General features: G+C 40.1%; 1 protein-coding gene across 2 annotated transcripts in view; it reads right to left on the minus strand.

The window, feature by feature from the left end:
- Positions 1 to 13,608, minus strand: part of Cfap70 (cilia and flagella associated protein 70) — a 55,741-nt gene that overhangs the window by 28,183 nt on the left and 13,950 nt on the right. For both annotated transcript variants that reach the window (XM_090346548.1, XM_090346547.1), the window contains 8 exons: positions 13,361 to 13,460; positions 10,834 to 10,968; positions 9,405 to 9,572; positions 9,143 to 9,223; positions 7,483 to 7,574; positions 5,114 to 5,174; positions 3,548 to 3,742; positions 639 to 770 (listed from right to left, as the gene is read on the minus strand). In XM_090346548.1, coding sequence (XP_090202674.1) covers positions 639 to 770; positions 3,548 to 3,742; positions 5,114 to 5,174; positions 7,483 to 7,574; positions 9,143 to 9,223; positions 9,405 to 9,572; positions 10,834 to 10,968; positions 13,361 to 13,460 — 964 coding nt within the window. The remainder of the gene's footprint in view (positions 1 to 638; positions 771 to 3,547; positions 3,743 to 5,113; positions 5,175 to 7,482; positions 7,575 to 9,142; positions 9,224 to 9,404; positions 9,573 to 10,833; positions 10,969 to 13,360; positions 13,461 to 13,608) is intronic.

Below are 13,608 nucleotides of genomic sequence, written 5' to 3' on the forward strand. Positions count from 1 at the left end.
TGAGCCTCAGCACCACTTCCGGCTTTTTTTTTTTTTTGAATGTATGTGGTACCAAGGAATCGAACCCAGGTCTTTGTGCATGCTAGGCAAGCACTTTTAACCACTAGGCCAAACTCCCAGCCCCATCTTTTATTATTTTTAAGAAGACTGAAAATTGTGCACATTCACAAAATAAATAGACCAATTTGTGTTCTATACCGCCTATAGCCTGTTTTATGCTTTTGGTACTTTTTTCACAGGTGGTATGTATGTGCGGAGGAGAGAGGATTATAGGAATAGGTCAGTGTGTTTGGCACTTAGACAGTTTATTATTTATCTTTATGTTTCCAGTGTCTAATATTGAGCATACATTTTTTGTGGGGTTGATCATGGGGCTTGAACTCAGGGCCTGGGCACTGTCATTGAATTCTTTTGCACAAGGGTAGTGCTCTAGCATGTTAAGCCAGTTTTCTGGTGATTAATTGGAGGTAAGAGTCTCATGGAGTTTCCTGCCTGGTTTGGCTAGGATTACAGGCGTGAGTTACCAGTACCCAGTTTAAATACTCATTAATTAAAGGATAAAAGCAGTAAGGAGGAGACATTCTAAGGGACCCCTGTGCTCTATAGAGTAGGAAGGGTGCTCGGTTCTTGTCACCTACCTGGTTTAGTGCCACATGCATTTGATCTACCAAGAACACATAAAGCTCGCTGATAAATGTCTGTAGTTCCTCCTGGCTTTCAAAGGATGCTGTCCTCAAATATTTCTCTCTTACAATCTTCACCACAGCATGCTGCAAGACATAAACATTGACCCTCTGATAACACAGTTTAGCGGCAGGTTGAACTGGGTTTCCTTAGGTCTTCTGGATTTAGAATCCTCCAAAAAACCCAAAATTCTGATTAAGATTCGTTTCTTGCCTGACGATAGCTAGACTAGTAGTTGCCTAGGGCCTCTCCAACATGCTCAGTAGGATTTCTTTCTTTATATCACCGTCATCACTAACAGAGATCATGCTAAAGTCATATACCAAGAGAAGAGGGGCTAATATCTGAAGACAATTTCAGCAGCTTTATGCTTTCTTTCATAGTGGATATATGGTTCATGAAGGAAGACCTGGAAGGAAAAACTGAGAGAGTGCAAGGGAAGGAGAAGTACATTATCCAAAGAGAAACATACTCTTTTCTTGACTTACATAACTCTGTGCATCACCTTTATAGTAACAACCAAAAATGACTGGAGACATGGTCTAGAGTCCACAGAATGGAATTCCATTTTCAATGCTGCTAATGAACAACCTCATATATGATGCTTTGGTATCTCCTTTTGCTCATATGTTTAGTGGATATACAGTTCTGGTGTTCCTATCTTACTCTAGTGTCTCAAGCCTCTAATCCTAGCTACTCAGGAGGCTGAGATCTGAGGATCCCAGGTCAAAGCAAGGCACAAAAGTCCACGAGACTTATCTCCTATTAACCCCCAGAAAGCCAGAAGTGGTGCTATGACTCCCAGGTCCAGAGTTCAAGCTCCACTACTGACTAAATAAACAAGGAAGTGGTGTTGTGGTTCAAGTGGTAGAGCACTAGTCGTGATTTGAAGAGTTCAAAGACAATGCCCAGGCCCAGATTTCAAGCCCCATGACTGACTAAATCAATAAACAAACAAAAAACAAACAAACATTGAAAAGCCAAGAAAAGAAAGCAGAAATAAAAGTTTAGAAAACTACAAAAATAAAGTTGCCCTTCTTTGTCTGCAGATTAAGTTACCTATGGCCAACTGCAGTCTGAAAATAAGTGGAAAATTCCACAAGTAAATCTCTATGTTTTAAGTTGCACACTGTTTGGGGTAACAGGATAAAATCTTACATGGCCTCACTCCATCTTTCCCCAGCCATGTCTTGTTTCTTTGCTCCTCATTTCCACATGGTATATGCTACCCATCCATTCATCATGTAGTAACCATCTTGTTATCAGATCATTATTTGTCACAGAACTCATGTTCAATGAGTTTTATTTTCTTTTTTTATAATTTTTTATTGTAATTAATAAAAGGGTTACATGATATTTGCCGGATAGAAGGTGCATTAATTCACATACATTGATACCCTTTCACATGTCTTGGTACCCATCACCCTCCCCGAGTTTTATTTTCTAATGCCACCAAGCATGAAAGTAGTGATGTCAGCAATTTGCATAATCCAAAGAGACCCCAGAAACTGCTTAATTTAAGTGAAGAAATCATAGGTTTACATGCAGAGCAAAAAACACAGTAAACAAAGGGCTCAGTATTATGCAGTGTTAAGACATCTGCTGAGGATCTTGGAACTGCACAGTTAAGGAGAGACTAATGTATAGATGTTACAAGTTGGGATGGCCAAGAAACTTTTTCTTCTAAGATGTCATGATTGCTAGGTTTACAGTAAACACCTCCCATGCATCATAATGAACCTACATTATGACAATGTTAATGTTATCTCTGTTAGGTAAAGAAGTTGAGTCACAAGAAGGCAAAATTTTGTGTCCAATGCCATCCAGTCACTAAGACAGCACCAGGAATCAAACCAAGACCTGATTGTATTGCCTATTGGATACCTATTGCCTTAGTGAGCATAGGTTGTTTTTCCACTTATAATCCACAAGCTTTGTATTCACTTACAATAGTACGAGATACAGAGCAGATATGCATGTAGAGGCAGTGTAGTATAGCAGTTAAACACGTAAGTTCTGGAGTCAGAATGACTGAATCTGAATCATGTCCTTTACTATGTCTGTGACTTTGGGAAAATTATTTAACCAATTAATATTGAACTTCCCCATCTGTAAACTGGGGACATGAGGAATACCCATCTCAAAGGTTGTTGTGAGGATTAAATGAATAAAATATGAAGCATTTGCAAATTTACCTGGCATATAAAAAATTCAATAATAAATAAACCAGGAATCTCCCATCTCAAAAGAAAAATATCATAAAACACAAAGAAAAAAAATGTTACTCATTATTACTAAGAATCTGTCCCAAGCAGGAGCTAAGGGCTTATGCCTGTAATTCTAGCTATGGGAGAACTGACTAATATTGGCAGGGGTTGCAGTTTGAGGTTAGTCTGAGAAGAAAAATTCATAATACTCCTTTATCAGTGAAGAACTGGATGCTTAACTATGATGGGAAGACTAACATAGATGGTGTGTCCAGGCTATTGCCAGCACAGGAAGTGAGACTTTATCTTGAAGATCAGCAAAAAGCAGGGCTGAAGGGATGGTTCAGTGGCAAGCAGAATCAGAAGTGCATGGCTCTCTGGGCATCAATGGCTCACACCTGTAATCTAGAGCTACTCAGGAGTATGAGATCTGAGTACTATGGTTTGAAGCCAGCCCAGGTAGGAAAGTCTATGAGACTCTTCATCTCCAAGGAATTAGAGAAAAACCTGAAAGTTGGATTGTGGCTCAAATGGTAGAGCTCTAGCTCTGAGCACAAAGAGGCTCAAGGGATAGCACCCTGGCCTTGAGTTCAAGCCCCACAACCAACAACAACAACAAAAAGCTCTTACAATATTTAAATAAATAAAAGTTCTACCTTGAGTTGTTCTTTGAAACTGAAGTACTTTCCAGAACAATTAAGCTCATAGTTGAGCTGGCACTTCTGCTCTTCCAGGGTTTCACTGTCTACTTCATGCTCCAGTTTTGCCACTTGTTTCCCAAACATTCGGTGGTACTCATCCAGAATGGCTTTAGAAATGTTCTTGATCTGCACATGGTAGTCACTCACCGCCTAGGAAAGTATCAGATGTCTGGTAAAGAAGACTCAAAGAGCCAGGAGCCAGTGATTTAATCTAAGCTACACTGGAAACTGAGATCTGAGAATTGCAATTGGAGCCAGGCTGAGCAGACAAATCCAGGAGACTCTTGTCTCTAACTAGCAATAAGCCAGAAATGAAGTTGTAGCTCAATTGGTAGAATGCCAGCTGTGTACAAAAAGAAAACAAAAACAAAAACAACAGAAAACGAGTCTTAGTACCAGGGGGAAAAAAAGCCTCAAAAAGGTGCAAATAGAATTTTCTTTCTTTCTTTTTTTTTTTTTTTTGTCTTTTGTTAGTCGTGGGGCTTGGCCTCTAGGCCTGGTCACTGCCCCTCAGTTCTTCAGCTCAAGACTACCGTCCTACCCCTTGAGCCACAGTGCCACTTCTGCTTTTCTAGTGGTTAATTGGAGGTAAGAATCTCATGGTCATTAGGGCCTAGGCTGGCTTTGAACCTTGATCCTCAGATCTCAGCCTCCTGAGTAGCTAGAATTACAGGTGTGAGCCACCGCACCTGGCTGGATCCGAAATTTAAAGCTGGATTAGGATTTCGGTTTTGTTTTTGTGGTATTTGGGGATTGAATCTAGGTTTTGCAATTCGAGGCAAATGTTCTACTTGAGCCATATCTCCAGGCCTTAATTAATTAAGTTTTGATGATACTGGTGCTAGTTAGGTAAGTGCTCTACCACTTGAGCCATGCGCCCAGCTGGATTAGGTTCTATATTCAATAGTACCTTATATTAGCATGCACTCCATCTCAGGTCCTCACTTCCTTCCTCAAAACCAGTTGATCTGGCCAGGCATAACTGCAACTGGCCTCAGCCCTGACCATTCCTTTCATTTACTTCCCCAAGCTGTGTTTTCCCTTATCCCCCAGCTCCATCCGGGAATGCTTCCTAACTAACTGCTACAATCAGAAACCCTGCCCTGGCTATGTGCCATCTTTAGCATTCAGCTGCAAGCACTTCACTTACTTCCAACCCCTAGCCCAGGAACAAAGGACAGGTGCTATTTCTCTCTCTTCTGTGGAAGAGGTGGCCTTGTCAGCCTCGGCTGGCAATAAACAGCTTATCGTATGGATCACTGTGCCCGGGTGGTCTTCTGGAATGGGTGCTTACACATTAGATATAAATTGCCCATCTCCTCTGAGCTCAGAAAGTACCAGCCAAAGATTTTTAGACAGTGCATATTACTCATTGTATGCCACTGATGACAAACAGAAGCGAGAATGAAAATGTGTAAGAACTCAAAACAAGTTCTGGAAGGCATATTAAAGAGTCCACGCCATTTTCAAAGACACTGAGCATCTTCTTACTTGTAGTTTCACCCTGGCTTTCATACTTGCCTTCTGAGCTCCTCCCCTCCGACGGGTAAGAGGTGGCCTTGGGGGAATCATTTCCTTAACCCTGTATCAGGAAAAAATTATATATATATAATGTGTATATATATGTATATATACACATATATATGTGTGTGCACACATACGTAATACTTGATTGTTTGCTGATTTATACTGTATTCCACCTGCTGAGAGTCTATATGAAGGAGTGCAGGAATGGTGCTATTCTCTCATGTGAACACAGCAACGTTGGTGACTATGGATTGTAGCAAAGGAGCTAGGAAGCAGCTATTGAAGAGTATCTGCATTGTATCTTTGGCTCAATGACCTCTGGCTTTACAATGCCAGCTTTGTTTGCTTTTTCCTTGTGCACAAATGGGCATTTCACCCAAGGTTTGGAAAGCAATGAAGACCCTCAGCAGTTTGTGAGATGAAGAGTATACACTCACTCCTGATTTACAACACTGCCGTTAGACTTAAAGTAAGTAGTAGAACATTTTGAAACTGTCAAGCTACTTGGGCTTTCGCTATAGAGAAGGCCTTACTGGAATTTAGGAGGAATCAGCTGCAACTCTTTGTCCTGATGGTTTCAGATTCCTGCTAACATGTATTTTGCTGAAGTCAACAATCAGCCCCACAAATTTACTTTTTCTTAATAGATTCTATGTAATTATATATTTCTGTTCATAATTTTAATCTCATTAACTTTAATCCATATAATTAAAACTTTAAAGGTATGAAATAATAAGCAGCAATATGTCTCACTCCACTTTTGTTGTTCAGTCTCCCACTTTCCTCACTCACTTCGGTGGTTTACTCATTCTCAGTATCTACCAAAGGCCCACTGTCTATCAGGTACTTTGTTAGTTCTGGGGATAGAACATTAACAATAAAGATAAAAACTTTCTTCTCATGGATTTGCTTTCTAGGAGGGACAGAAAGACAAAAGGATACATAAGATTAATATGGTAGGGGAATGTGCTACAGAGAAAAATAGTACAGGGAGGCAGATATCTGTTGGAGTCTGGGGCTGGTAGAATGGGAAAGCCTCAGTGGATACCATTTGAGAAAAAGATACGAGGGCACAGAGGAAGCAAGTCATACAGAGATTAGGATAAAGATATTTTAGAGGGCCAGGAGTTTGGCCTAGTGGTAGAGTACTTGCTAAGCATGCACAAAAACCCAGGTTTGATTATTCAATGCCATATACATAGGAAAAAGCTGGAAGTGGTGCTGTGGCTCAATGGCAGACCACTAGTCTTGAGGGAAAAAAAAGCCCAAGGACAGTGCTCAGGCTCTGAGTTCAAGCCCCAGGACTGGCAAAAAATAAAGCTATTTTGGGATTGGTAACAATAAGTGTAAATATTTTTCATGTGTGAGGAATAGTGAAATAGCCAGGGAATTTGGATAGACTCAAAGAGTCCAGAGATGTAATGATGGTAGAGTATGAAAAGGTTTTATTTATTTATTTGTTTGTTTATTTATTGCTAGTCCTAGGCTTGAGCTCAGAGCCTGAACACTGTCTTTGAACTTTCTCAAGACCACAGCTCTACCACTTGAGCCTCACCACCACTTCCGGTGGTACTGAGGAATAGAACCTGGGTCTTCGTGCATGCTCAGCAAGCACTCTACCACTAGGTCAAACTCCCAGCCCTGAGTATGAAAAGTTTTTAGGAGTTATGTTTATGTATGGGTGATGTGATGATGTGTATGTATATGAGTGCATATTATAGGGGCTTTAAAATAACTTCAGAAGGATAGACACTAAGAGCCTGGCATTGTCTCTGAGCTCTTTTACTCAAGGCTTAGCACTCTATAACTTTGAGTCACAGCGCCACTTGCAGTTTTTGGGTGGTTAATTGGAGATAAGAGTCTCACAGGGACTTCTCTGGATGGGCTGACTTTGAACCTTTGATTCTCAGATCTCAGTCTCCTGAGTAGCTAGGATTATTAGGCATAAGCCACCGGTGCCTGACTCATGAAACTCTTACTGCCAACTAACTACTACAAAAACTAGAAGTAGAACTGTGTCTCAAGCGGTACTAGCTCTGTTCAAAAGAAGCTTAGAGACAGGTCCTAGACCCTAAGTTCAAGTCTTGGGACCAGCATACACACAAACACACACAAAGAGTTCTTATCACAAGATGAGTAGAACTCTGGGTGTTTTCATATTTTTGCTCATCTCAATTTTCTAAAATTTTTTTTGTAATCAACTTTTGTAATGAGAAATCAATAACAACAAAGGAAATCTCATCTATACAAAAGACAACAGAAAACTGCTGCTTAGGCTAGAGGAAATTACATTTGTGATTGAGGTCTTACCATTTATATCTAAGTTCTTGGGCAAAGCAGGTGTGAGAATGATTACTACTTACCTTTCAGCTAATTCTTCAGGCAGTCGCTTTGGAACCAAGGCTTTGTCCAGCTCAATCTCCAACACAATATATGTCCCTGCTTCTAAATATTGCTGTAAAGACATATTTTCTCATTTTTTATTTCCAAGAAAAAAGATATCTATGAAAAAGTAAATAGCACTCACAGTAGACTGAGAAATACACATGCATAACTAACAAGTATGATACCAATGTTAAAATATTTTTTAAATAGAAAAAATAGAGAGGAAATATAGTAGTAGTGATTATCTCTTAGAACAAAGGCTTTTTACTTATTTATTTATTTATTTTGTGGGGTTTGAACTCAGGGCCTGGGCACTGTATCTGAGTTCTTTTACTCAGGTTTAATGCTTTTGAGCCATAGCTCCACTTTCAGTTCTCTTCTGGTTAATTGGAGATAAAAATCTCAAGGAACCAGGTGCTGGTGGCTCACACCAATAATCCTAGCTACTCAGGAGGCTGAGATCTGAGGGTCCTGGCTCAAAGCCAGCCTTGGCACAAGAGTCCATGAGATTCTTATCTCCAATTAATCACCAGAAAACTAGAAGTGGCCTTGTGGCTCAAGGGGTAGAGCAATAGCCTTGAGCTGAAGAGCTCAGGGACATCATCCAATCTCAAGGACTTTCTTGTCTTGGCTGACCTTGAACTGAGAGCTGAGGAACTCAGCCTCCTCAGTATTTAGAATTACAGATGTGAGCCATTGACAATGGTCTGGGCTTTTCACTTTGTTCTGGGAAAAATTCACTTGAGTTGAAGTCCTTTCAAACTTATTCATAATCCTTTTCATGGAACTGTTTTAAATGAATGCCATTCTTTCTTCCACCAACCTTTCACAGGGCCTGTAGAAACATTCTTTTTCCAGCTGACTTGACTGATACACTTAAAGTCTGCTCTTATAAATTTTCTTGCTGTCTTCACTCAAGATCTTCACTGCCTCTCTCTCCATCTTCTGGCAAAGGGCTATCTTTTTCACTACCCTGTTTGGTTAGCACTTCCTTCATAAAGCTTTCCTGGAAACCACTCTAATCTAACTGTGTTTACAATATATTCTACTGTATTATGGCATTCATCAAATTTTAGTGCTGTGGATAGTGAAGTATGAGTCTGTCTCTCCTACCGATCCATGAGTTTCCCTTAGGCAGACGAATAGGGTGATGCATCTTTGCATCCCTCATGGAGTTTAGCATACAGTTAATAAAAGATGTACATTACATACTTTCAGAAAAGACCTTATGGGGGCTGGGAGTGTGGCCTAATGGTAGAGTGCTTGCCTAGCATGCATAAAGCCCTGGGTTCGATTCCCCTGTACTACATACACAGAAAAAGCCGAAGTGGTGCTGTGGTTCAAGTGGTAGAGTGCTAGCATTGAGAAAGCTCAAGGACAGTGCCTAGGCCCTGAGATCGAACCCCAGGACTCGGGGGAAAAAAAGAAAAAGAAAGAAAAGACCTTCAGCTAATCTGGTACATGGTCATTTTACAGAGTCTCAACAAGACAAATTTACCAAGATCATGAACTAGTCATGAGAAAACATGAAATGACAACTCTGACACTCTGCTCTGAGCATTTTCTACAATAGCTGTCTTATCAGTAAGGGGCTGATGAAGTTTTGGTTTAATTTTCGAAAATCTTACAAATATTTACCTGGCCTTCTGGATTGTGGGTTACAGGGGTTTCCCCTTCCAAAGGAGTATCTGAACTCTGAGATCTTATACTAGGTGCTTGCTGAAAGAAAATGAACACGCCTCAGAAACTGGATTTTTATACTATCTTCATAAATGCAGAAGTGATGATGACTATACTGCACCCAAATGCAAAACATACAGAGACAATTCACCATAGGCTAAATCAGTGCAAGACTCGGATCTGTCTACAAACACACAAAATCATCTTCTTAAGAACATACCATCTCTATAGGTCTGGGCTTTCCATCTATATCTTTTTCTTTCATTGTTTTTTCTTCTTTGAGATTCTTAGCAACTGGTTTGGACAGTGGGGAATTAATTCCTCCTTTATTATTAAGAGTCATGTTATGATGACCAGTGTCTCGGAACAAGCTGAATAAACATTTGGTCTGAAAAGAAACAAACAAAAAATGCAGTGAGTCACAGACCAATGAAATATATTTAAAAGCATCAGAAGTTCAACACTATAAAATCATAAAAGGGCTAGCTTTAATTTCTTAATCTTCCTGCCTTTACCTTCCAAGTGCTGTGATTGCATGTATATACCACATAGCTAACTTCAGGCATGATTTCCTTATGTTTCCCTCCTTTCTCTCAGGACTTTCATTATATAAGTTCCCTCCACCAAGATCATCATTTCAACCATGACTCCAAATTGTAGGAACCTTCTCTGACTGGCAGCATAGCTGCTGGTCCTTATAGCTTATTGTGCCCTGGAAGAATCACTGAGCTGTCGCTGAGTGAACACAGGGAGGCCCCAGGCACACTCCTCAGCCCTCAATACTGTTTATACTTTGTCTCTTCTCACCTTTGCTCCATTTCAGGAGTGAAACTACTTTTTGAGGCGACGACAACCTCGTTATTTCTTCATAGCCAGAAATAGTCCTCTCCAAAATTTTTTATGTATTTAAAAAAATTATTGCGAAGCTGGGTGCTAGTGGCTCACAGTCACACCTGTAATCCTAGCTATTCAGGATAGGCTGAGATCTGAGGATTGTAGCTCAAAGCCAGTTCAGGCACTAAAGTCCAGTATACTCTTATCTCCAACTAACCACCAGAATACTGGAAGTGGCACTGTGGCTCAAAGTAATAGAGTATTAGCCTTGAGCAAAAGAATTCAGTGACAGTACTCAGGCCCAGAGTTCAAGCCCCATGACCAACAAAAACAATAAAAAATATTGAGAAGATGGGCCAGTAGTTTAGTCTCATGGTAGAGTGCTTGCCTAGCATACACGAAGACTCGGGTTCAGTTCCTCCATACCACATATACAGAAAAAGTCAGAGTGGTCCTGTGGCACAAGTGGTAGAGTGCTAGCCATGAGGGAAACCTAAGGACAGTGCTTAGGCCCTGAATTCAAACCCTAGGGCTGGCAAAAAAAAAATATTGAGAGGAAATATGCATTCTCTACCTCCCCCCTCTTTTTCCCTCCCCTCTCTGTACACACACTGCTGACCTTCCATATCCCATGGACTCAATCATAGTTTAGAAATATTTTAATATTATTTCTCCTGGGTTGAACATACAGTTCTTTTTAACAATTCCCTAAACAACATAGTATATATTTTTCAAAACATTCATATTACATTAAGCATTACAAGTATATATTAAGGATTAATTAGGATGAAACCATACATGTAATTTTTCCTTACCTTTTCAAAGACCGCACTGTCTAGGTAAGGGTAGACATGAAAAGCTCCTCGAATCCTCTTCACACCTGGATACAGCAATGGGACCATGTTAACATAAGCCACACCGTGAAATGAAAGCAGAGATTCATCTTCAGTCTACAGGAACAGAAGTGAAGAGTTGTTAGCACTAAGTGTAAAGCTTTGATTCAACAGTTCAAAGACAGTTTTTTTGGGGGGGGAGTATGGGTGTGGGTGTGAGAAAGACATGGACAGAGAGAGACACACACAGGAGGAGCCAAAGAAAGGGGGGAGGGGGGGTGGAGAGAGAATGAGTCCAGGAGCTTCAACTCAGGGCCTGAGCACTGTTCTTGGGCTTTTGTTGTTCAAGGCTACACTTCTACCACTTGAGCCACAGTGCCATTTCCAGCTTTTTGGTGGTTAAGTGGAGATAAGAGTCTCATTGACTGGCTGAGCCAGTCAGCTGGGGGCTTACATCTGTAAGCTTAGTTACTCAAGAGGCTGAGATCTATGGATCAGTTTCTAAAGCCAACCTGTGAAGGAAAAGTGAGAGAAACTCTTTATCTCCAATTACTACAAAAAGCCAGAAGTGAAGCTGTAGCTCAAGTGGTAGAGCAATAATAAGGTCCAGGGACAGTTCCAAGAACCCAAGTTTAAGCCCCAGTACAGGCACATGTGCATACAAGTACATGCATGTACAAACACACACGCGCACACACACAGTTTCATGGACTTCCTACCCAGGCTGGCTTTGAACTCTGCTCATTAGATCTCAGTCTCTTGAAAAGCTATAATTATAGGTGTGAACCATCAGAGACCAGCTTCAAACACTTGGTTTTTCAGAACCAATTCTGCTATTTAAGTATGAATCTTTGGGCCAGTTACATAGGCATTTAGGATTTCCTCCTCCTCTTCCTCCTTTTTTTGGTTGGTCATGGGCCTTAAACTTGGAACCTAGGCACTATCCTTAAGCTCTTTAGCTTAAAGCTAGCACTCTACACTTGAGCCACAGCACCAATTCCGGTTTTATGGTGGTTAATTGGAGATAAGAGTCCCTCGGCTGGCTTTGAACCATGATCTTCAGATCTTCATTTCCTGAAGTAGTTAAGATATGGATATATCTTTACTATGCAAAAGCTTATTTTAAAAAATCAGTCAAATAACTATTAAGTACCTGTTATGTGTCATATGTCAGGTTTATATCATAGAAGATATAAAGCAATACAGTACATGATCCCTACCCTCAAGGGGTTTGTATACAAGCAGAAAAGACCAGGTATGCATGAGAAAACACAATCTAGACTCATGAAAACTGTATCAAATGATAACATTACTTCAGTCTGTCATTTTATATGTGGATCTAAAATAATTTTTTAATTATAAAAAGTGTTTTCTATATTAGGTTGAACTGTATTGCCAATTTGAACTAGAAAAACAGCTATTTCTTATGGTTTTATCTATGGTAAAATTATAATGAATGGTTAAGGCGAAAAAGACTTCAATGACTGAACACATGGTAGCACAGACTTGCAATCTGTTGCTTAGGAAGAAGAGATTGATTGAGAGAATGGTGGTTTGAAGCCAACTTAGGTAAAAAGTTAGAGAGAATCCCATTTCAGTAAATAAGCTAGTATATCCACACTAGATAAATGAATCTAAAAAATATGCTACCTATACACAATGGAATTTTACATAGCCATTAGAAAGAATAATGTCATTTGCAGGGAACTGAGTGGAATTAGAAAAATCACATTAAGCCAAGCTCAGAGACACATGTTCTGATATGTGAAAATTTGATCTAAAATTCAGTGGGATAAATTATACAGGACTCTAGATATTGACACAGAGAGATCAAAAGATGATACACTTAGGAGAGAAACACTAAGGTAAAATGCCTAACTGACTAACTGCCTCTTCACATTTATATAAAGAAATATACACACTGAAATGAACTCCAAGATATGGAAACAAGAGACCCTTTTTCTGTTTTTTTTTTTAAATTTTTTGATGGTTCCTTCTTTTTTGTGTGTGGGTCATGGGTCTTGAACTCTGGTTCTGTCTTCTTTACCGTATGTGTGGTGTATTCTACTGTACAAAAAAAAAAAAACAAGGGGCCGGGAGTTTGGCCTAGTGGTTAAAGTGCTTGCCTACCATGCATGAAGACCCGGGTTCGATTCCTCGGTACCACATACATAGAAAAAAGCTGGAAGTGGTGCTGAGGCTCAAGTGGTAGAGCTCTAACCTTGAGAAAGTCCAAGGACAGTGCTCAGGCCCTGAGCTCAAGCCCAGGACTGGCAAAAAAAAAAAAAAAAAAAAAAAAAAAACCTCATGGGTAGAGACAGGAGGGAGGGACAAGAAGGGATTTGGGGAACACTAAGGGAACAATGAGAAAACACTGCACAAAAGAAAATGTAGTTGGGAGTGTGAGATCCTCAGATCTCAGCCTCCTGAATAGCTAGGATTACAGGCATGAGCCAACATACCCGGCTCATGCTCAGTTTTATCAATACTTCTGAATATACCTATTTACCTTATCAATCTTGGCAGCTTTCCCTTTGGGTACAGCAACCAGAGGAATTCTTGTGATCTCTACAGGCCAAAGCCGGCAATCAGCAATTCGCTTCTGGAAACTGTAAACCAAACATCATCCCTTTAGCATTATATATAAAATGGGGTCAGTATAGTTTAAAGGGAAATGTTTTTCTTTCAGAATGTAACAGAGGAAGAAGAGTGATAAGAAAGTAATTGAGGGAATGAATTTGGTCAAGGTATATGATA

The sequence above is a fragment of the Megascapheus bottae genome, chromosome 15 (genome assembly GCF_031878675.1).
Source record: "Megascapheus bottae isolate mThoBot1 chromosome 15, mThoBot2.hap1, whole genome shotgun sequence".
Lineage (NCBI taxonomy): Eukaryota > Metazoa > Chordata > Mammalia > Rodentia > Geomyidae > Megascapheus > Megascapheus bottae.